A 23,037-nucleotide genomic window follows, 5' to 3' on the forward strand; every position below is an offset into this window, starting at 1 on the left:
CTGTTTTCAAAGCTTGATAGAATTTGTTAGAGCAGGCTATTACAGCATTATGACAACTCTGAACGTACAGCATCCCATCTGCAGTGATAAATGCAGGAGAGAAGAGGGACAAATTGGTCCGTGTGCAGTCCTCTGCAGTAGTACCCATTCAAGTAAAGATTTCAGAGCAAAAGAAAAGTGCTTACACATGCCTGAGACAGTTAAACTAAACCTCTGTGAGCTTGTACATAATTATCTCCACAAAGCTGCTTCCTGTCTTTTACATCAACTACTTCAGTCAAGTAATTATTTTTCTTCAGATTTGTGGAAAGAACAAGATTGAAGTAAGGTGCTTCTATCAGAAAAGGGTAAAAGGCAGCAAGAGAGCCATTGTAATAGAAGCACTATGGATCCCCTGGCAAAGAACAGTTCAAGAGGGCAGGGCACAGCATTTAATTTGCTTCTCAGTAGGCCACAAGCCCCCATAAAAGCAGTTATTGAGTACTTGTCCCTCAGTCTTCACTGGTGAGCTCACCAGGCGCTTCTCCTGTGTTTTTCCTTTGCTGCTGTTTGTTCTGATTTACTTTAAGCCTGTAGTCTATGAAGCTGCCATGTGGTGCTGCCTCGGAGTCGTCTTTAATTTAATGCCACAGTAATTAGAAGGGCAGCTCCGAAAGTAACATCTCCTATCTTATGATGTTGGAAGAAACAAGTACAATTAACTGTTTGCAAAACATACTTTGTTCTCCTCCTGATTTGCTGAAGTGAGTAAAAAAATGTCTTGCTGTACTAAATTGCCTAGGGTGCCACACTTTACATTACCTTGTCATCATAATGTGTGCCTCTAAAAGCAAAGGGTTATTGCTGTAACCTCAATACTTCAAGTATTCATCCAGTGCTGCAATGCAAGGAACTTCTTGTGCCTGCAGTTTTATTCATTTAGCTACAGCACTCGCCTTTCTTTCTATACAGCTTATTTCTGACTCATCTTCTTACAACATACAAGATAAAAATAGGTAATTGTTCCATCTAAATTCCCATAATCCTTGTACTCAATAAACATAAAGTCATGTAACTGTTCTTAGTCAGGATTGCACTAATCAGTGCAACTGGCACTCCTGACCTTGTGATATCTATCCTTACTATGCCCAGGTCTGCTGTGCTGCCTGATGCAGCATATATCACACTTCCTTTCACAACCAAGTGCTGGAGAGAGAAATGGGCACATCAGAAAGTAAGCACCAAGAACTTTTTGCAAAGTAATAGGTATTTTTTTTCACATCTTTACCCTTGGGCTTGGCTCAATATTTTGGATTTATTTCACGTGGTCAACTAAAGGGCCACAAGTTAAAACCAGAGACCAAATTTCATAGACGCTTTAGGAAGACAGTATTTTAATGTGGGGGATAATTGCTATTGGCAGTAGATGTTTTTGCTGTAGGTGCTAACATTTACTGTTTGATTTATGTAAGTTTCACTGGAGCCAGGAGATCACAAATGGTAAATCCATTACAAAATCTAAACTCACTGTCAAGCTGTATTTAAATGAATATTTAAATAAATTATGCTGACAGGCCAATCAATTCTCTGAATGTTGTAATAAAAAGCAGAAGGAATGTAAGTGTGCAGGTGATGAACCTACAGGAATAAGAACAGAAATTTAAGTAGCTCAGAGAAGTCCTCAGTCATTGCAGAATTGACAGGGCTATATAAAGCTAGGGAAGACAAGCAGAAAAAAAACCAAATTGGGATTTTATTTGTTTTTGAACTACTCATTAACGCAAGAGGAAAGGCACAGCTAGTGTGAAGTCAGAGCATTTAGAACTAAAGAAGCTTTCTTTCAAAACAAATAAACTCTTAAAAGAACCTGTAGGCAGCCTGCAGTACCCGTCCACCTCCTCAGGCACAAAGATGTGTCAGGACTACAAAATAGGACACTAAGGAGGCAGACTTCAAGGAAAACAAAATAGGGATACAAGTTTCAGTAGGGCAGGACATAAGCCAGCTTCTAATGGGAAGGTTGGAAAGAAATGACCCTGTACATAGCAATGTTACTTGACACTCATCCACGCAAAGATCCTTGCAGTTTGCCCTGAGGCTCTGAGAACAGCTGTTCTTGGTGAAGACAGTGGCTTGGGCATATCTGGGACCTGACTCACAGGCAGCTTCTGTGGTCTGTATTTACATAATGAAGGCAGGCATTTGAAGAGTTACTCCAGATATGAAAGTTACTGAATGGTCTGAAAAAAATAGTATTTTATTTGTTGCTATATTTTGCAGTTCGGGATCTTAATAAGTCCAGGGCAGAATCATTGCGTTGAAAAATTAAAGAATAAAAAATTGGCCATATAATTACTTGTAAAACAGCAAGATTTGTAGACAGTCAGACCAAAAGCCAATCAGAATAACATCTGGTCTGTTACCTGCATCATGGCGGTCACAACCTCCCCGAGTAATCTGGTTAAACAGCACCTACTTCTGTCTCAGCTCCACAGCAAAGTTTTTAAGATGCCAGTTTTAACTTCAAGAGTAAAGGAGCAAATACAACCCCTTAGGGCCGTTTCTTCTGCACAGAGCTGCGGCATCTTTCATCTTTTCTTCAAGACTGTAGTCAGTGATGGAAACTAACTGCAGAGGGCTTGCACGTAGTGTTTAACTTTCTTTGTGATAGAATAAATGGAGTAGACTTCTTTATTCCCTTAAAACAGCTTTTTTTTTTCTTCTTTTTTCTTTTTTCCCCCAGATTATCTTTGTAGAATAAACTGACTCTGGAGTCCTTTTCTCAGCACAACTGAACTTGTGCACGTACCACACAGTAACAGGTATTAGAGGCCACCTTCAGGGACTGTTCTTCCACGTGTAGTCTTCTGTTGATTTGGGATACACTGAGCTGTCTGCCAAATGCTGCTTTTGTCAAGGTTAAGTAACAATTACAGTGCAAACGTAAAACACGTACCGTTCCATGTTAGTATTACTGCAGGGCAATGGCTGGAGAAACAAAATCCACCAGCTAAAACTTTAAGGAACAAAGTCAATAGGAAACGTTCTTCCCATTTCAAACAGAAATGAAAGAACATTTATTTGCCAGAAATTTTACAGATTTTCTCCTTCAGATTCTCAAGTGAGATTACAAAATCTTAACTACATTATTCTGTCACACAGTGATAAGCTGAATTTGCCATCTCTCAAATCCAGCATTACAATTTTGGTTAGCAAAGCAAAGCATTGTTGCATTTTCCCAAAGCAAAGCTGACCAGCATTACTGAGGGTGGTTTGTTATTTACGCATTGCACAGGCAGAAAGCTTTATCTTAATTAATGCTAATTAACACTGTCACAACATGCACTATATTTTTTTTAATTTTCCCAGTTTCCCAAGGCAAATTTTAAGATCTGTTCATCATAAGTCAACAAGCTCCTTCCCATCTTTAACACTCATGGATCAACGTATTTATGTCATTTTTTAACACTTCTACAGTAATACTTAACAATTAATTTTAAAGTTATTAATAAAACTTTATTCAGTAGTGTTAGATGCCGGCACAAGCTGCTCTGAAGATCCCAATGGATCACTCCTCCAGTCTCACAGAGAAGTCTTAACCAAACCAACCAGCTGACTCAGTACAGAAACAGAACATCAGGACAAACCAAACCAGAGAGCTTTTCCTTAGGCTCCAGAGAATCTAAGCATATTCTGAAAAACTAAGTATCAGTGGATTCTACCTATACAAAGGTGTAAACAAAAACCTTTTTTCTTCCATAAAAAGGGGATACAGTGATCAATTAAAACAAACAAACAAACAAAAAAAAACATAAAAAACTACAGCATGTAGCCCATATTTATCCACTATCACACTCCCAGCCCTGCGAGCACCATTCTCACAGCTCTGACCATTACTCTGCACTATTTGCTAGTGGACAGCCTCTGGTAAATCAGCTCAATGCTGGCACTCGCTCTGTATGCCACAGGGACTGACCACACGTGCTTTCTGACAGCCACCTGAGCTGAGAAGGATGGGAAGAAGCACCTGGCACTGGAACTAAATACATCAGTTCTCTGTGCCCTGAGCTAACGTAGCCTTTGAAAACATTTTGTGGTTACCTTGTTTTAAAATCAGTGAGATATGTTGCTCTCTATGCATACATACATGATAAGACATCTGTGCACCTTTATCTGCTTTAGCTGAAATTAGTAATATTTAAATCAAAACCAACAAACCAAAAGCCATGTGGCAGCCAACAGAAAAGAATACACGATGCAGTCCTGAGAGATAAAAATTTATTTATATCTGATCAGCATGTCATGATATGGTCATAACTCACACAGCTGACATTCCCGTAGCCAAAAGGACTTTTTCCTTTTTAAAAATACATTTTTTTCTTCCCAGCAGGAAAGATTTTTTTTTTTAAACAAACTTTTACTATGACGCAGGAATGTATTTCCAACAATGTCTTCTCAGAACGATGGCACAGCTGGTAAGCAGGGCTCTTCCACCTGCGTCTTCATTTAGATTTCAGGTTTTTCCTCTCCAGCTTCCCCACCCCTCACAGGAAAACACCACAAAAAGAAGAGCACAAAGCCCAGCAGGGAAACAAAGAGGTAGATGGAGCTTCAGCCATCACCACTGGCGAGACACCCTCCTGTGCTCTGAGGAGTTCCTTGCTGAGTTACATCTCGTGCTGACAGGTGATGCTGCAGAGGGCAAGTGAGCGCTGTGTCAGGGCTGCAGAACAGACGGGGCTGTCCCACTGCGCACTGCTTCGCCCAGCTGAAGCCGTTTAAGAGCAGACTGCGCTGTTAGATAACGCGTGCGTCTGCCAAACGACTGTGGCCTTGCTCACAAGGTCGGACTTCCATCTCTCCTAGGTGGCAGCAGCCTGAGGTCAGCGGGGACCTGAGTTCTGCTCCCAGCACCCCCTGAACTCTTAGGAACTTTGAGGGGAATCACTGAAATCCTGTGCAGAAACTGCAGGCGGAGCAGCCACAGTTTCCAGCAGGTACTCGAGCAGAGGAGCGCTGCAGGAATTGCTTCCTCCGAACTGCTGCTCCACTCCTCCCCTTACAGCTCTGCTGGCACAGAGAGGTTTTTCTGTTTGTCCTTTCCAGAGCTCCATAACCAATGCTGTCACTTAATGCTCAGTTGCACGGTGAACTGTTTTCCTCAATATTTGTAGTCTTCATGGCAAGCACAATAGAGACAATAGACTGCATCTATTAGATACAAGCACAACAAATACAACCCTCAAACAAAATCATCTCTGCTACTAAAGGACTAGAAGCACGTGAAATAACCTTGAAAAAAAAAAATCAACTTTATTTTGTCACCACCCCCACCCCCTACCCCCCCCCCCCAAAAAAAAAAAAAAAGGGGAAAACGACACCTAATAGTCTCTGAAGAGAAATGCTTCTTCTGGTATCTGCCTGCAGTTCTGAAAGACATCTTGGCGGTTGGAAATACTTGATAAAAAAATCCTATGAAATAATTCTAGTACAATGAATCCAACCACAACAGCCCTCTGCACAATCACAGAGTAACTGCACCCACTTGTCATACAGAGCACAGCGAGGCTAACACAGGGGAAGGAGAAAACTGGATGCTAACATAAATGCTATCAAGAAAACTAGCTTTTATCATACAATACAAACAGCAGTGTAGAGAAACTTGGAAAGAACTCACTCCCTGTAAGAGGACAGTTGTTCACTGTATAACTAAACTTCATTATCCAATGCTTAAATCAAAGATTTAACTTCAAAATACACAGAATCCTTTTAAATCCTTTCTGCATCCAGGCAGAGAGTCCACAGCTTTTGCACAGAAAAAGTGAAATTGCTCAGAAGTGTTCATAATGTACACAGACTTTTAAAATCAGAGAATAGTTTTGGTTTCACTCTTCCAATTGTTGTTCTTAAAAAAAAAAAAAAAAGAAGTGTGAAAGTTATCAAGTATGCAGTTTTGCAAAATAACCCTTTATTTCGTATGGCTCCATTATTTCCAAACAATACAGTACCCGGACGTGTCATTACGTTGTGTGATTGTATCAGACCAGCACACAGCCTCCAGCCTGCTGTCTCAGAACACACCTGCTCCCAGCTCCAAGTCCCTTTGGTTCCAACACTTTATGTCAAGGCAAAGCAGAGCAGCTGAATCTGTCACACACAGTGATTGGTGTATCTGCATTCACTTGTACAAACAAAGTTGACAGAGTTAACAGCACTTAATGGCAAAACACCCAAAACAATTACATCATTTACAAAAAGATGAGTGACGAGCAGTACCACAGCAGTCATTTCAATGCAGCAAGATGCATCCTGTTTTGAGGCTCAGGGTGGAACAGGGAGAAGGAAGCTCTTAATTTTCAGGGCAGTGAGGTTAATTGTAATCTTTCTTTTCAAAATCTGATGAGAGCAACTGAAAAAAAAAAATCCCCCCTGCAAGATGAAATGTGTGGTAACAGCATCATACGTACAACGTAAGAGAATCTGTAAGGAAGGTACATGCAAAGCGCACTAAAACAGGAGCGCTGCTCATTTTGGAGGGGCAGATATTCTTATGATGATGAAATCAGTAAGAGCAGGAATTTAAACCATTGGGACTTGCACTGTTTCCAGTGAAACTTGTTTATAACAATTAAACAGAGAAACTTACAAATGTTGAGTGCAATCCTGACAGAGAAACGTCTTTATTCACAACAAACTTCAACTGCTGTGTTCTCACTTGTGTGTGCAACAGCTTTCAATTTATTTTTTTCATCCTGTTGTCACTTATACATTCTTCCATATTATTTCTCCTAACACATATTTAAAATCACAGCAATTAACCATTTTGTGATCAACTGCACGGTTCATAAACATTTTTATCAAATGCAGGTTGAACTCTTCAGAAGAGGAAACCCTTGGCTGCAGCAGCACAACACTTGCCCCAGCTGTACCCCAGCCAATGCCAGAAGGTACGACCCAGCTGGAACCCACAGGGATCCAATGTTTTACAAGCTTGCCTGCCAAGCTCTAGCCTTCACCAGCACACTGTTTTTAGTGCAGAATTTCCCACATAGTGTTTTTCCCTTAACAGAAAAACTTACTCTGTCATAAAGCAGCATTCAAGTTCATGCTGGGAGGGTACTTTGGACTTTCTTCAGTTTCATTTAACTGTCACCTACAGCAGCTCAGCCAGAGCGAGAGACAACACCACACTCTGCTCACATGTTCCAGTGCAGGCAGGAAAGAAGCCTAAGACCTAATACTATTTACTCAACCTCTCAAAACAACATTCAGTGCTTTCAAACAGATGTCTCACAATAGCGAGAACTATAAAGGAACTAACTGAAAATGCACGGGGACCAGATAAACCAAAGGATTACCTGAAACATTACTACGCATTACTAATTTCTTCAGGCAGGGTGTGACCACTAATTATTGACTGCAATCCATTGGAAAAAATACTGCATTGCAAAAAAAAAAAAAAAAAAGAAACAGTATGCTCTTACATGGAGTTTACTGGGTCTATTACAAACAGCCTCCTGATGCAAGTCACTGCTGCACAATCTGCTTATATTGTATCACTCCAGTCTGTCCTATCTCACATTAAAATAGCTGTAAAATAAGGGCATCTCTGTGGCTCTGATCAACCCACTCTGTGGAGGACAGAGATAATTAGCTCACCACCTGCATTTTGCAGTTTTGAGAGTCCGTTTGTGCCCAGGTGCTGCAGTCTGACCGCTCACACCTGATGGTGATGGGCTGCCCCAGAACCTGCCTGGAAAAAGGCAGATGAAATACATTCGTTCCATCAGCTGCGATTTAGCAAGAGCAACAGAAAAGAAGTTATGCTCCCTTTTCAAAGCATGCCTCTTCTCAAGTGGATTTATGTTATGGCAGCATTCAGATATGGGGCCAGGTGTAAGACAGGTGGGTTTTAGAGACAGCATCTTAAATAAAATATTAAGGCTCTATCTAGATAAATGCTGTCCTTTGCCTTCCCACTGCAGTGGTATACATTAGCCCATGAGGGGACTCACAGACTGGGGGAACCTGTCATGGTCTGTGGTTTCACAGCCATCACAGAGCTACTTTAAGATAAAACTAATTTCAAAGAGAAAGAAGTGGCAAATTTGACAAAGGGCTTTTCAATTACATCTGGGAAATCAGCACTGCCTCATATTTTAGCATGCTCATCCAGTTCCTCCAAAAGAACCACTGACTGTCTTTGTTTCTGCATGCCACCCACAGATTCATACAGCAGGAGAAGGGTGATCAATATCACTAACTCAGAGCCAAAACAACCGAGGGCTTACTTGGTTCTCAGAAAATCAGCGTACAAAAGGCAGCATGCCACACCTCAACTTCTCGCTCTCCTGCTCGTATTTAGAGAGATTAATTTTATTTTAGGAACAGCTCTCTCAAATCTGTGTATAATCACACAAAGACAACGCCAACTAGACCAGCCAGGGTCAGGACACACTGCAAACTCCCCTTCGAAAGTATCTCGTATTATACATCTGAAAATGGAGCTGAACTTCTGGTTTGCCTTTAAACTGAACTCATTCTTTCATTATGATTTTTAGCATGCTGGTGAGCTAATTAATACAGCCCTCCATATAGTCACTCAGATGATTTACCACTGCTTTTTCTTTTCTTTTATAGTGATATCCTCACATGGTAGCAATTACACCTACTTTTTTTTTTGTTTTTTAATATGTATTTTTCTAAGAAACTAGTTTTCTTCTGTTATTTCTTAGCAAAACATTAAGATGGTTGGCATTGAATCGTTTAAACTCTCCCACAAGTACATTTAGTGCTGTTGCAACTAGCAGGGGAGAAAAAGGCCTCTAAAAACCACTCAAAGGTCACCTTGGTTGGACTGCAGTATACAAAGTACAAAGGTGGCTAAAAATCACCAGCAGCACCAGCAGGCCTTCAGAAACAGCTGGCATTGCTCTGGCAATTGGTCAATGCATGGCAGATAAAGCTTTCCCCTACTCCCTATGCCTTTCTTTCACTGTATTTTCACCTTTAAAAGTGCATTTAGAAAAGTGACAATGATCAACTAGATGTATTCTGAACAAAGGGAGAAACGGATCAAGTGACAAGTATTTTCCAAGCTTCTTCATAGTATGAGCTACAGGTAGCACACAGAATTCAGTTAGCTGATGGTAAGACCACAGCAGGGATGGGCTGATTCATCAAATATGGACAACTTCTAATCACACTGTGATGAGGCAATGCTTTTTTAAGGACCAATTCCTCACAAAACACACCTGAACAGGACCCTGTTGGGGTCTTGGTTTGAGACAACTGCTGACTGGGCAGTGACAAAGACGCCGCCATCAGCTCTGCTGATGTCTCTGGCTCCAGCACAATGAGCTGCAGTAAAGCACACGTTTGTGCAAATGAGGATCTCTACCACACCAATGCTGCACAGACTACTGAAGAGACAAGTTGCTGAGTTTTCTGAGCTCTAACTACAACGCCAAGAAATACTTATGGTGACAGTTTTCTCGTTGCAGACATTCTTCTACGGTGGTTGTACGATTGCACCTTTTGTCCAAATGCTGAATTTGCTTAAGTGTGGGTGAGAGTATACACTTCTTAAAAATACAGACAATTCTTAAAATAATACATCATCAGGTCACTATGTTACTGATCTTCTCCTTCAGTGGAGTTTAAAATTTCTCCAAAGAGAGGTAAGAGTCCGTCCAGTATTCTCCTTTACTCTTGTATACTCACATTTGCACATACAACATGGTACTCATTCGCAAGAGCCTCGATTCCCACTGTGTCCTCAGGTCCCATTCCACTTTTAAAATAGGCAATGATAAAAATACTGTAAGATGCAGTACCACATACCGCCTGACAAGAATGCAAGTGATTGTATGCCGACAAGCCACAGATTGCTGAGGGTCATCTCCCGAGAAACAGCTTTCGTTTGACCCTGCAGTGGAGGAAAAGCTCCTGAAAATGGAAAAAAAAAAAACAAAAAAACCACATTTAACGTATCTGCAGCAGGAATACAGGCTGAGTGCATTACTCTCGACTATTGCTGCCTGCCCAGCAGCAGTGCACACAATTAATTGGTTAACTTTGTGTAATGCTGGCAAATTGATCAAACTAACTGGGTTCTCTGTAAAGCTTTACAACTGTTTAGTAATAATTTTGTATACTGTGAAGTACACATATACTCTTCAAGTTTTTTGACTACGAACATCTACACACACATGCACACACACCATGTAGTGTGACCATATGGTTTTTCTTGCACTAATTTGTAAATGTTGTTTGAACATTCATTACCCAGTCAGTAGTGAAGTGTAAGCAAGGACTTTGATTTGCTAATCTGTTTTCTAGAATGAATTTCTGAAATGCCTATTTGAATTGAGAAGCTTTGGCAGGAGATACATTTGATGATTAAAAAATAAGTCAATTCTCCCCCATTTTGACTTTTTCTGACTTAAAGCAGTAATTTTTGACTAACTACTTTGGAGCTTTATCATGATCATGACTGAGTTGTTTGCATATATTTATTTCAGGATGTTACATAACCTGTGATGTACGTTAGCAAGGTGTACATAGCAAGGTGTACAAAGCCTAGGCGATATGATCCTCTTTTTTGCTGTTAATTCTGAAGAGTAGATGTAAAAACTAATTACACCTACAACATTATAAAGTCACAACTACTCACAGAAGAACAAAGGGGTAAGATACAAAGAGTAAAGACACAGCAGCATCAATTCTGAATCTCAGAATCCACCCAATTTGGGCTGTCAGATACTCTTAGCAACTCATCTCTGTGCTTCACATCTGCAGTTTCTGGAGGAACTGCAACTGAGTACCCAAGATAAAGCTTTTCTTTCTGTATGAATGGTCTTATATTAAAAATCTTGATGAACCCCTTGTTCTCTCACTCAAGCATATTTTCACATGTGAGCAGATCTGTCACTCCCTTTACTCACCTCCTAGCAGTTTTCACTGCTCACTTCCTATTTATCCACTCTGTGCTACGTTTGCTCTTCTGTGGCCCATTTGTCTTTCCGTACCAACACTGATGGCTGGTTGAACTAACTCTCCTTATCCTGCAGAACTGATAGCAACTGCCTCTTCCCCTTCCTCCTCTCCCAAGCCAACTCATTTTGTTACAAAGAAAGTGATCCTTGACGCTGCTAGACAAGCTAAGCCAAGCACTTTTAGTTGTCCTCCTTCCCCTTCATCATCTTCACACCTATTACCTGCCCCTCTTCCCAGTTCAATTCATATTTCTCGAGCCGGAATGACTGATCTGTATGCAGAATTTCCAGATCAGGTTTCAGATTTGGTACAGTGGAAAAAGTATTTTTGCAGCCCTACTGAAAATACTCTCCTGTTGCCCCATAGGATGACATTGCTTACTTTTTTTAGTTGCATCACACCAGTTGGCTTAAGATCAGAGCACGAATGAGGAGCATGATGTCTTCAACTATTCATTTCCAATTGATAAGCTCCAAGTTTACAGCGTTGGGTTTTTATTTGTTTTAATTAGCCTCCAAGTGCTCAATGTAATGCCATTTGTGTTACTGCTGTGTTCAAGGTTATCCCGCTTAAGACTTCAGAGCAATCACGCACTTGCCAACACAAGCTTTCCATTAGCTGCTAGGAATCTAACAGCTTTAACTTCATAAATGAAAGGTGGAAAATGTACTACATGAACAAACGTGATGGTTTTGATATTCAAACTTTTAAGGGCTTTTCAAGTTCTTAAGTCATACAGATTTTCCCTAGATCTATTGAAGTCCTTGATACTTGGGAATACAGGAAAAAAGAAAACAACCAACAATTGTTTTAGGCTTAGAATTTTTTCTTCTTTCCAATAAAAACACATCAGAAAAGAGAATATACAGTAAGAAGGTACTGGTGATAATAGCAGTGACAAGCTTTTGACATTTCAAGTAGAATTAAGTGTTACTCCAGCTTAAAACTAATAGTGCTCTTCAGACAACGTGTCAGTAAAGAGCTGACCCCCGGGAACTGCTGGGCTCCCCTTCATGGGACCTGCCTGCGGTTTTCTGCAAACTGCAACAGCTGCTTTTCAGTAAATCATGGCAGCAAAAGAGAACGCAACCAAGTTCTCAACTGACATAAGTGGTAGTAACTTTTAAGTTATGGCAATTTATGCCTAATAGCGTTCTACATCACATCATTTACATTTATGATGTCTTAATTAATTCCTGCTTATTACATTGCTGAATTATAGCCAATTATCCTATTTTTGAAGCAGTAAGCCTGATGATATTCATTACGCTTTTTAAAATTCTGGTCCAGTTAGATTTTTAGGTACAGTCATTTTATTTTAGTGGTATTTGTGAAGTAATGTCTCAACAACATGAATTCCTGACATCCTATTGACTACACCTTTAAGCAGATTCACAAAGTTATTTGTCTAATATGTGCATTTAGATGCGATGTATATAATAGGGTCTGACTTTTGCCACCTCTGATAGCTGAAGGCAGCAGTATTTCATACAGCACAGTACATCTCTGGTTGTTAGAGAATTCAAACTTTCTAAGTACTAAGTTGGTAAAATTAAGCAAATTGCAATCTGAATAGTTTTTGCAATAAATCATCCAATAAAAATAGCATCTTTGTTTTAGCACAGTCACTCTGAAATACTAAACTCAGTTGATCCAACAGACTTTCTTTTCCTCAGCAGTTGTGGTAATCACTAAGAGATTTGTTCTTTCTTCAAACACAAGTTGCAGTATTTCAGTTGGAGTCTCCCTACTCAGTCAATATTTTATAAACTTTTCTGTATGTCTAAACAAAACCATTTTTCCCTCTCAGGTTTTTCTTTTTCATTTTTATATTTTAATTTCCTCTGGTGTATACTCTGAAAACACACACACCCATTAAATAGATGGGAAAAAGGAGGCTTTAGGAAACACTTCACCAGCTCAAGTACTTACCTGATGTTTTAAATCACATTATTTGCCATTATCCCTTCAGTAATGTTATTAATGCCTTACATTTATTTAGATCTCTCTGATCCTTCAACATCCAAAGTGTGTTACAATAGAGACTCAGTGCACCTCACAGCAAGGAGACCGGCAGGCACAGCACAGGGCTGGCACACAGACTCCACAGACCTCGTGCTATGTAATTCATACAGACCCTTCCAATAACATACTTCTGTTTTGCCTAACAGGAAACAGAAGACAACTAGGATTCTGTATTACACTTACAGATTACTTAGACCAGTTTTCTCTAACAGTACAAGTGTCAGAGGAAGATGCTAAACAGCAACACAAAGATCTAATAAAATTTGCCTCACATAAGACTCTTACTTAATCACTTTTAATCAAGAATTTGCTCATTATTTAAACCCTGAATATTCCCCTCCAAATGTAAACTCTGACTTCTTTTATTGTGCATGTGAGTGTTCACTGCCTCTCTGAATCTTGCTAAAACATTCCCCTCAATGCAAGCCTCTGGCAGCAAGTTTCACAGCTGAGCTGCTGGGGAAAGAAAGGGATTTCCTTAACTCTAGTTTTCATGTCTCAGTTTCCAAATGTCACCTGATTCTCATCTTAGCCAGGCAAATGTTTCCTGAATATTTCTTAGCGTAAGTTCCTTTGCTGTGTAAAAATGTCAGTAACTGTATGTTCTGTGCTCACGTCAAAAAAAAAAAAAGCATACACATTCTTAAGTCATCTTGAAATCCTTGTAAGAAAAGACATCACGAAAGCGTAATTCTCTTAGCTAGACACTTTCCTACCTGTTTTATAGAAATGGGTCAAGAGATCCTCCTTTTCAATGAATCGTTGATACAGCCATTGTGAGAGAGCTTCGGGCTCTGCAGGTACATCTTTAATTGGAAAAATCCTACCGAAGAAGAAGAACACAATTCATTCTTTCGTTCTTTTCACAGAGCACATAATTATTCAGGATGAAAGAAAGGAATGGTCCAGGCTGCCAGCCAGATGCTCACAGGAGACATCTGTATTTTAAGTTTGCATCAAATACAATAGCGCAGCATTTGATAGAAGCAATTGTACACTAGGTCTGTTTAGAAAAATTCCATGTCCAGGACAGAATTCACTAAGATACATGCAGAGAGAAACTCCCAGCAACCCACTGTACCTCAGCTAACTTTTTTCAAAATACAGTTTTGAAAAAAGTCTTACAATTGTGAAACCACTGCAGCAGACTCAAAATGCCCTTTGGTATATTTAAGAGATGCTCTGTATCTGCTGTGTTCCACTGGGAGGCCACTGGAGAAGAAATATGTGCATCAGGCTAGCCTGAAAAAAAAAAACAGGCCTAGAAACGTAAGACCTTTACATGAGCTTTCTATTCCCAAGAGAACTCCCAGTTAGCCTGTCATCTATGCTATGTTTTGCTTCTGTTAGTAGATTTTTCTTTCTTTTTTAAAACCTATTCTAAGAAGAATTTGTGATAACAACTCAATCATATGTAAGTGTCTGGATAGACAAGGGAACGGTAAGCAGAAATAATGGATGTTCTGAAGAATGGTCTTATTTTTACAGTTTTCAACATCCCTGCTTGACTTCTTCCTAAGTCATTTGTACCTCCTCCTTTCATGAGTTTTTTCACGAAAAAATAAGCTGCAATGGAGGAGACAAGCAGCAAAACATTGATCTGATCAATGAGTAAAAAGTAATGATGCTCTGGCATACAAAGAAAAATTCATTATAAGGAGGTGAACACTTATTACCCACTATGGCATCAGCGTTAACTCAGTTCTGTAGCCTTTGTATCATTTCTGCTTACAATGTTCTCAAAGAGTTCTCTGTGCCAGAGGTTCAAGAAGGGTTGGGAGATAGCTGGTGCTCCAGTAAATAGCTGAAGCTCTTAAATGTGTACATTAAGAAAATGAAAAAGACAGGTAACAAATAATCTTATCTTGAAGCTCAGATGTTACAGAGCCAAAATTAAACCACAAAAAGGCAAGGGAAAAACATCCCCGTGGAAAAGGGACTATCTTTGTTGAGGGCTTACAGACGGCCTCCCTGTCCCCAAGTACTACTGCACTGCCAGGCTCTATTTTTACTCTCTCCTTCCTATCTGGTGTGAAGAGATAAAAGGCCTCAGCAACTGAATATTGCATTTCACAGTGTATTTTTGAAGGACAGATGCTCACTTACACACATTTGAAGATAGTTAAGAATTAATAGAACGCACGTGTGGGCTCAGGACAGAAGTCTAGGATTACCTGGCCTCACAAGCATTTTCCAACTCCATAACCTCATTAAGCCCTATATTTTTCCAAAAATATACTCATTGGTCTGAAGACATTATCACAGCAGCTAACAAAATGCACGTTAGAAACTATTTATCAGCTGGCACTTCCATGGAGTAGCAAAGCAGTGTAAGTGATAAGAGAATGGTGGAGCACAGCATACCAGCCTCCTGCTGGAGTCCATCCAGGTCTATGTGTGAGTCCACACAGTATTGGAATGCTCTGAATACAAACTCAAACTTTTAAGAAGGAGCCCCAGTTACACCCACTTTGAATGAGCATAGAGAACAGCTAGTTTTCCAATTATGCTACACTGGCTGTTATGATTTATCACTGATAACTCTTTGTGTATTTTGAAGTATTTTCAAAGATAGTATTAGATTATCTAGGTTTGTTTACTTATTTTCACAAGCACAGAATTCTTATTAATTAGAGATTAAATGTCTAAATCCTCAAATTCTAGAAACTGAACACACTGCCATGTTCTCTGCTCCTCAGACAGCTCCTTTAGAATCATGTTTTGAAAGGAGCTCAGGACCAGGAAAGTCAACTGAGAAGGTCCTGCATTACCAAACTCTATGCAGATGATCCAAAACCAAAGGATGGAAGTGCTACTGACTGCAGCAGCTTCATTACCAGCCACTAGCTGCAGATCTGCCAGCTGCAGCCTTCAGAGACACTCCTGTGCCTCTCATTCTTTCATTAAGGGTGAGCTGAAGAAAACAGCTGCAGCTGTACCTCATGCTGCGAGCCCAGAGATCCTCCCCTCAGCTCAACCACACTTTTATTCCATGAAGTTTTCAGAACACATCTCAGTTTGAAAAGGGAAAAACATTTATTTTACCATTTTTCTCTGAGCTTCAGTGACTGACAAAAGGTACCACTTTTTTCCATCTGCAAAACTTTAAGGAAATCCAATGATCACAAAGCCAACCAGATACATAACGAGAGCAGAAAAAATCCTCTTCCAGAGCATCAGATAAACAAGAATTGATTTCAAGAATTGATACAGCATGAATATCTGAATAAATTAGTTTTTTAAGGTAACAGCCAAAGCACTGAACCAGCAGCCTCCAGCACCTGCTGCCTATGTTCTACCCAGCCCACATTGGTTTCTCTGCAGGGACTTCCCTGGCTCTCCCCACCCTGTGCCCAGCTGGCTGCAACACGGCTGACAGAGCTGAGGGGATTCTGTACAGGACTCTCCAAGTGGATGCTTCTTCCGGTTCCCAAAACACACAGCAGCTAATTAGTCCCACGTTGTTAGCATTACCGTGATAAACAATCTATGCTCTTCTTGTCTAAAGTACTGTTCTCTCTGTGGCATCATGCACAAACACAGACAAGCCTACCATAACATTTATTTCTCTACCAGTAGGAAAAAAAAACGTAGTTCCACCACCATTTGTATCACATTTCTCAAAGACAAAACTTCCTCTTGAGCAGCCCCAGCATGTCATTATTTTGCTGTTAGTTGCTCCAAGATCAGAAAAGCCGGACCAGCAGACAGAAGAATGGCAGATGGTGCCATCTACTTCTGAAGAGACTTCACACAGAAGTCGTGTTGTACTGCCTTGGGCTTCAAGTTTCCTCAGGGGAACTTGCCCTGTGAGTGCCCATCCCTTCTGAATGCTGCACCTCAAACTCACCATGAAGTGCGTGGCACGCGCAAAGAAACTAAAGCTCGATATATATATATATATAATAACTTTTGCTACATTCTTCCCTATCCTTGGACGCAGAAGAACAGGATATGTAAGTACAGTTACCTTCATCAGTGTAATCTGCATTCTTGTGTTCCTGGCACCAAAAATTGCTTGCCCTCATTCAACAAGGATGCAGTTGGCAGCTGTCCCGCATTCTGAACAGAACATTCCCTTCAGGAGGGCCTCCTCCACCCAAAGCAGCAGCCTGCCAGCCCCTCTCACCTGTGACAGTGCTGCTCAGCCCCTGCAGTCATGCCAGGCACCCAACCAGATGGCAAGGGGTTTGCTTTCCATCACAGAGGAAAGAGCAAAACAAAGAGAAAGCAGAAATCCACCTGGTACTGACAGATTTATCATTAACGTCAGCAACATCTGCGCATCCCAATAAATGTATTAAGATTACAAACCAAATAAAACAATTACTGTGATACTTTGACACACAGAGAGGTGGAAGAGCCGAAAAAAACAACTAGCTGCAATACCTGCAAAAATACACTGCAGAAAGAACAGGAGGACACAGTGAGGATAATTACCTTAGCCTCTACAACTACAGACCAATTTAATGACACATTTCAAGTTAATGTATGCTTCTTCTTAAAAGCTAACAAATAATTCTCAGAAATATGGTGTTTTCAGGAACATTTAAGCCATATTAAATAGTCCTTATCAGAGACAACCTCTAATTCTGTATTAAAATAAAAGTTCACAGATTGTCTTACTAATTGTCTTTCATCATCTGTCTTGTCTTGAACTAAATTTACTACCCTCTACTCTTTCTAAACTTCACTTGCTGTTCCAATGGCTCTTCAGTGCGATGGAGGTCATTGGTATGTCTCAGACACCTCCAAAAATAAGTTACTTGCATAAAAAAGCATATTAAAATCTACTGCAGACCTGGATGCCCTTCACAGACATTTCTGCAAAACTCATTCAGCAACCACAACATATTCCATTTTATTTATAGCTAAGAGTCTAAGCTTATTTTAATAAATCTGTATTCACGAAGACACAGAAAAAGAACTTCCTCAGTAGTTGAAAGCTTGTTTCAACAGCAGCACAGTACAGAAGCTGGTACGATAAGGAAAGGTGACACAGTTCTTATCTGCATTACGGCACCAGGACAGCTGAGCTGGCTCAAAAGGAAGCGGTGCCTTCATGCAGTGTGAGCACAGCTACCTGCTCTGCTGGAATGAGGGCTGTGGCTGGCTGTGCTCTGGGCTCTGCACCACCCTCACTGGAGCACCGGGCAAGAAGGGATCTGATCATATGAGGTGGGGAAGCTAATGCAAAATGAGCCTAAGCCATTCTTCACTGATTCGCTCCTTCCATGGTGCTCAGCGCCCTAACAGATGACCTCCCTGATTTCCCCCAAACTCCAGCAATGTTTGACCTGGAAAAAGTTAATGAAATATTCTCCTTGATTCTTAGTTTCTGAAAGCAAAAGCCATTTTTCAGCACTGTCCTGTGAGTTTTGAGGAAAGTCTGTCACGGTCAAATTTAATTGAGATCTCACACCTTTGTGTTTTGAAGAATCAAGTCTGGTGATTGCCTGTTATTTTTGTTTTGTTGGTTTTTTTTTTCTTTTTTCTTCTTTTTTTTTTTTTTTTAAGGAAAGTTTCTTTTGAAGAAAAGTGAGGCTACAGCTTAGCCTAATAATGAGCTTTTTGAAAGTAACTTGTACAAGAAATTGGTGAAAAGCAAGCTTTAACTCTTCTTCCAAAATTCAAGCTGTCAACCAAAAATAACCACAGGATTAAAATGAACTTTCTCTGCCATTTCCATCAAGCACCTAGAAGTGAAAAAATGAGGCTGGTCACTGTGTCCTCTACACTCCTGCTGCTGCTCCCTAAGTAGGATTAAAGAGAGACAGACCTGTATAAAAGGACAAGCTACAAGAAAAGAAAAACACCAGATCCGAAGACATCAAGGCACAGACTGCTTGAGACCAAGAGGAACAGCAGACAGCACCGTGAGAATGGCAGGAACAGAGGCAGCTCTGGAGCAAGCTCTTCCTCTGCTTCATAATGAGCAGCACAGAAAGTGATATAAGCAGCAGTAGGAAAGCAAAATCATTTTAACTGACACACAGTCTTTGGTGGTGGGGTGTTGTATTATTTTTGTTGTTTTCCCCAGAACAACTTCTGAGTAAGATCTGACACAGCAATGAGGTCAAGCCATCACCACATTTGGATGTGTGAGGACATGACCTAGGAGGCTCCCAAGAGTCCTGAGAGAGCTCATGTTGGTAACTTCAAAAATAAGCTCTAATGAATCGGTGTCAGTGCACTGACTCTCAATTATCTGCCTGCTCGATGCTGGGGAAGGTTTGGTCAAGTGACAGCAGAGCTGTACTGTTTTCTTTCCTTCCAGAATCCCTCTGGGAGAGTAATTTTATTTCTTACTCTTTCCTCTCCAACAGCCCCTTTCCCAAGGACTTTGCAGGTTCTCAGTGGTGTCAACAACTTTGTTCAAATCACAAATTCTCATTTCAAGTGATTAAAACACTGAAGGCATCCATAACATCACAAAGAAAAGAACTGACCACTTGCTGATATGTCCTGAATGGAACCTAACTGAAAAGCAGTAGAGAAAGATGATGCAGCGTGAGTGAACTCACCTACACCCACCATTCAGTTGCTTTCTGCTAATTCTGCCATCAATAAATATATCCTTTACATATAACAGGCTTTTAAAGATGCATGAAGATATCTAAAAATAAGTTTGATTATCATATTGGAGGTGAAAAACTCATTTTAGACTGCAGCTCTAGTCCCAGATACATTAAAAGTTCTTAGCATATCAGAGATGAATGATATGGTAAGCCTAAGAAATGGATAAAAATGATGAAACAGTTTTCTAGAATAGAATTATTCTGGGTAATCAAAGAGAATCAAAGAGAAGAGCTGCAGAAGGACCTGACTGCCTGCAGATGGAATAAAACGTACCAGATAAAATGGCATCTCATACAACTTGGGGTATGTGTTCACTTTGAGAAACTTGAAGACAGATTTCTATAAAAAGCAGGACTGACTCAACCATGGCTGTGGAAAACAGCTCCAATGAGCATCGTGTACTGCATGCACATCGCACAAAGTCACTCCCAAGGGATCCTCATGAGGAGATCTGAAAGCTTACTGTACAAGCCCAGAAGCTGAGTTGTCGACAAAAGGGAATTAACACAAAAATCACACAATTTTGTGACAAAAATGTGATAAACCGCATCCCTCAGTGCAACATTTCCACATTTCTTGAATACCTCCAGGGACGGTGACTCCACCACCCCCCTGGGCAGCTTTTTCCACTGCCTCACTGCTATTTCTGAGAAGAAATGTTTCCTAATACCCAACCTGAACCTCCCCTGATGCGATACAGCTTCCCCAGGCACAAACCAAGAAAGCTCCTGAAAGCAGGACTTGTTGTGACTTCTTGTCCTAGCTGCCAGATTTTAACACTTTTAGAGAGAAAATCATTTTGGTACCATCTGTAGTGGACACCAAACTACTTCTTTTACAAAAAGATCTGAGTTACACAGTGATCAAAATCACTAAGTTCACTAAAGTAAACTGCAAGCTGAATTTAAAAAAAGTAATCCACTGGAAGATCAAAGGAGAAGCATCTTCCTTTCATCCCCAAGATACATGGTGTGTTGTTACTCACATTTCTGATAAGGAGAGGGAGGCTTTAGATTGCTGATTGTTTCACAACACACAGGTAGGCTGCTTTATACATCAGAAAGCCAAATATGTCATCTAGGTATTACACTGTTATGAAACATTAGCAATAGGATTCCTTTATTTGCTTTGATAATGGTTTGGAACAGATTCTCAGTGGAAGCATGTAAAACTAAAAGTCGTCTTGGATTAGATGGACCTCCTCTTTCACCTAAGAGCATCTGCTGTTTTATTTTGGCTAATACAGACAAATAATATAGGAGCTAAATAGACTCCCAGCCTTTTCACTGAACCACACAACTGCACTGTTGAGATTATCAAGCAGAAGTGGAGAGCTGGAATATGTGACCCTCCAGGACTCTGATATTTGCAAAAGCAGCATTTATTCCCTCCACTCCCCTTCAGAAACAGTGCCATTCCTCTTGATCAGGGTCTCCTACTCTGTTCAAGCTGCTCCAAACTCCAAGGAGCAGGGCAGCCTCAGGTTTCCCTCAGAAAGCTGCACATTTTCCAGGTGATAAAGGCTGTAGCACTGCTGTGGAAAAAAAAAAAGCTCCCGTGTTATCACCTCCAGACTCTGTATAGGGCCTATAGGAATCTCCCTGAAAAAAAATCACTCCTTCAGCTGCTGATTATATGGTGACTGGAGAGGGTAGAGGAAGAAGCTTGGGGAAGAACTAGAAGTAACAGTAAGGGAATTAAGTATTTGCTAGCTACTGCCAAGACACAGTCATTAAAAAAATACCTAAAAACATCCATATATACTCCATTACTATATTTAAACCATCGGACAGTAGGAAACATTTTCAAGGTGCTAATGCAGACCAAACTTTTCAAAAGAAAGCTGTGTTTATATACTCAGTTGCCTAAACGTGTAAGAAAAAAAGACACTGATACTGCTGCTGACTTCCTGTATGTTGAAATATACTGTTATTAACTTCTGAGATGGCTTACTTCTTGTTGTTGTTTGTGTTTTGGTTTGTTTTTTTTTTTCAGTTCACTGTAAGAACAGAAGGTTTATTTCCTACCTGTAGTGTACATGTGTAACTGTTGGTTGTCGGTAGCCAAGAATCCAGGTTTGGATGTCTATAGGTTCACCTTTGGGATATGCAATGGTTGCATCTATCACCCACTGGAGACCTTTTGGTTTGCTCTCTAGGATTAAGAAGAAATATTGTATTAAAATTCATCAGAAAGTGTATGCCACTTGATTTGATAGTTATTCCATTTTTAGATTACTTTAAAAGAGGTATGAGGCACAAATAAAGCTTAGAAAAGTGACAAAATAAGACAGCTAAGAATCAAATCTAGATCCAAATCATTACAGAGCACAAAAATATTCTTACAAGCTTCAGCAAGATTCAGATTTCATTTTCATGGCTGTTTCTGTTGTGCGTATGTATTGTAGCACACAGAAATCAGCAACTCTGCTCTTTGGTTACAGTCATATCACACAATGGCTCAAATCTTAGGTGCCTCCCCCATTTCCCAAAAGAAGAACTTCAGCATAAAAATCCAACAGCTTTGACCCACAACAGCCATGGAGAGCCCTTTAGGCAACTGCCTCACTGCTGGGGTGCGGCAAACAGATGAAGGTGACTTATGTTACACAACACAGATGGATTTTCAAAGGCAGTTAAAAAATAACAAAGCAGAAGACCTCAAAGGTTCTTAAACAGTTGAGTTACAGGTGAAAGAGGAAAAAACAGACACTGTGCTTGAAAGGCAAGCAAGCAATGAATAGGAAAAGATGGTCAGTGTTCGCAATGGAGATTCCATCCATGAGGCCTCTGTCAGACTGACTGACCCCAGCGCGTGCCCACGCACTTACCAAAATACTCAAAATGAGGAGGTGAAAATGATGCATCCAATCTAAGCCGCAATGTTAGTTACTACCAGCAATAGTCAAGGACAGACAGCCTAGCTGTGACCTCTCTCTGCTCTTTTGTCGACCCATCTGGCACATCTTCAACCCACAGATTTGCCAAGAGGGAGAGCAGCATACCTGGAAGGTGAGCCAAGGAGGGGCACGGTGCCAGACAGCACTTGGAGTTCAATTGTCAATTTTATTTCTGTTCTGGGGGAACCAGTCATGCCTTGCACCTGAGGTCACATTATGCTCAGGCTTGTAGAGTAGTATATGTTTACATCATACCCAGCAGTACTGTACAGAATTTTTAAAAAGCTGAATTTAAAAAGCTGATGATTTTAAAAACAGTCATCTGTTGGCAGAAGTAAGAGCTGTTATGTAGCAGTACACAGTGCAAGACTCTTCAAGCCTGCAACTGAGACACCTAAAGAGGAATGACCCTTCATGCAGAGGGGTCCTCCCTTGCCAAGTGTTGGGTTCAGGAGGAAATTGGACCAGACATATGGAAGATGTCCATTGGAGAGCTAAATCAACAGACAGAAGCGCCCGTCTGGCTCAGCTTAGGAAATGTGTGACACTGGAAACGG

General features: G+C 40.5%; 1 protein-coding gene across 1 annotated transcript in view; it reads right to left on the bottom strand.

The window, feature by feature from the left end:
• Positions 1–5,930: 5,930 nt before the first annotated feature.
• Positions 5,931–23,037, bottom strand: part of LPGAT1 (lysophosphatidylglycerol acyltransferase 1) — a 58,139-nt gene continuing 41,032 nt past the window's right edge. The window contains exons 6-8 of the mRNA XM_042830144.1: positions 21,609–21,735; positions 13,719–13,825; positions 5,931–9,927 (exon numbers count right to left, since the gene is read on the bottom strand). Of these exons, the coding sequence (XP_042686078.1) occupies positions 9,776–9,927; positions 13,719–13,825; positions 21,609–21,735 (386 nt within the window). The 3' untranslated portion in view covers positions 5,931–9,775. The remainder of the gene's footprint in view (positions 9,928–13,718; positions 13,826–21,608; positions 21,736–23,037) is intronic.

Source organism: Centrocercus urophasianus, unplaced genomic scaffold, assembly GCF_019232065.1.
Source record: "Centrocercus urophasianus isolate 14NV4802_14NV808 unplaced genomic scaffold, USGS_Curo_1.0 seq_10, whole genome shotgun sequence".
NCBI lineage: Eukaryota > Metazoa > Chordata > Aves > Galliformes > Phasianidae > Centrocercus > Centrocercus urophasianus.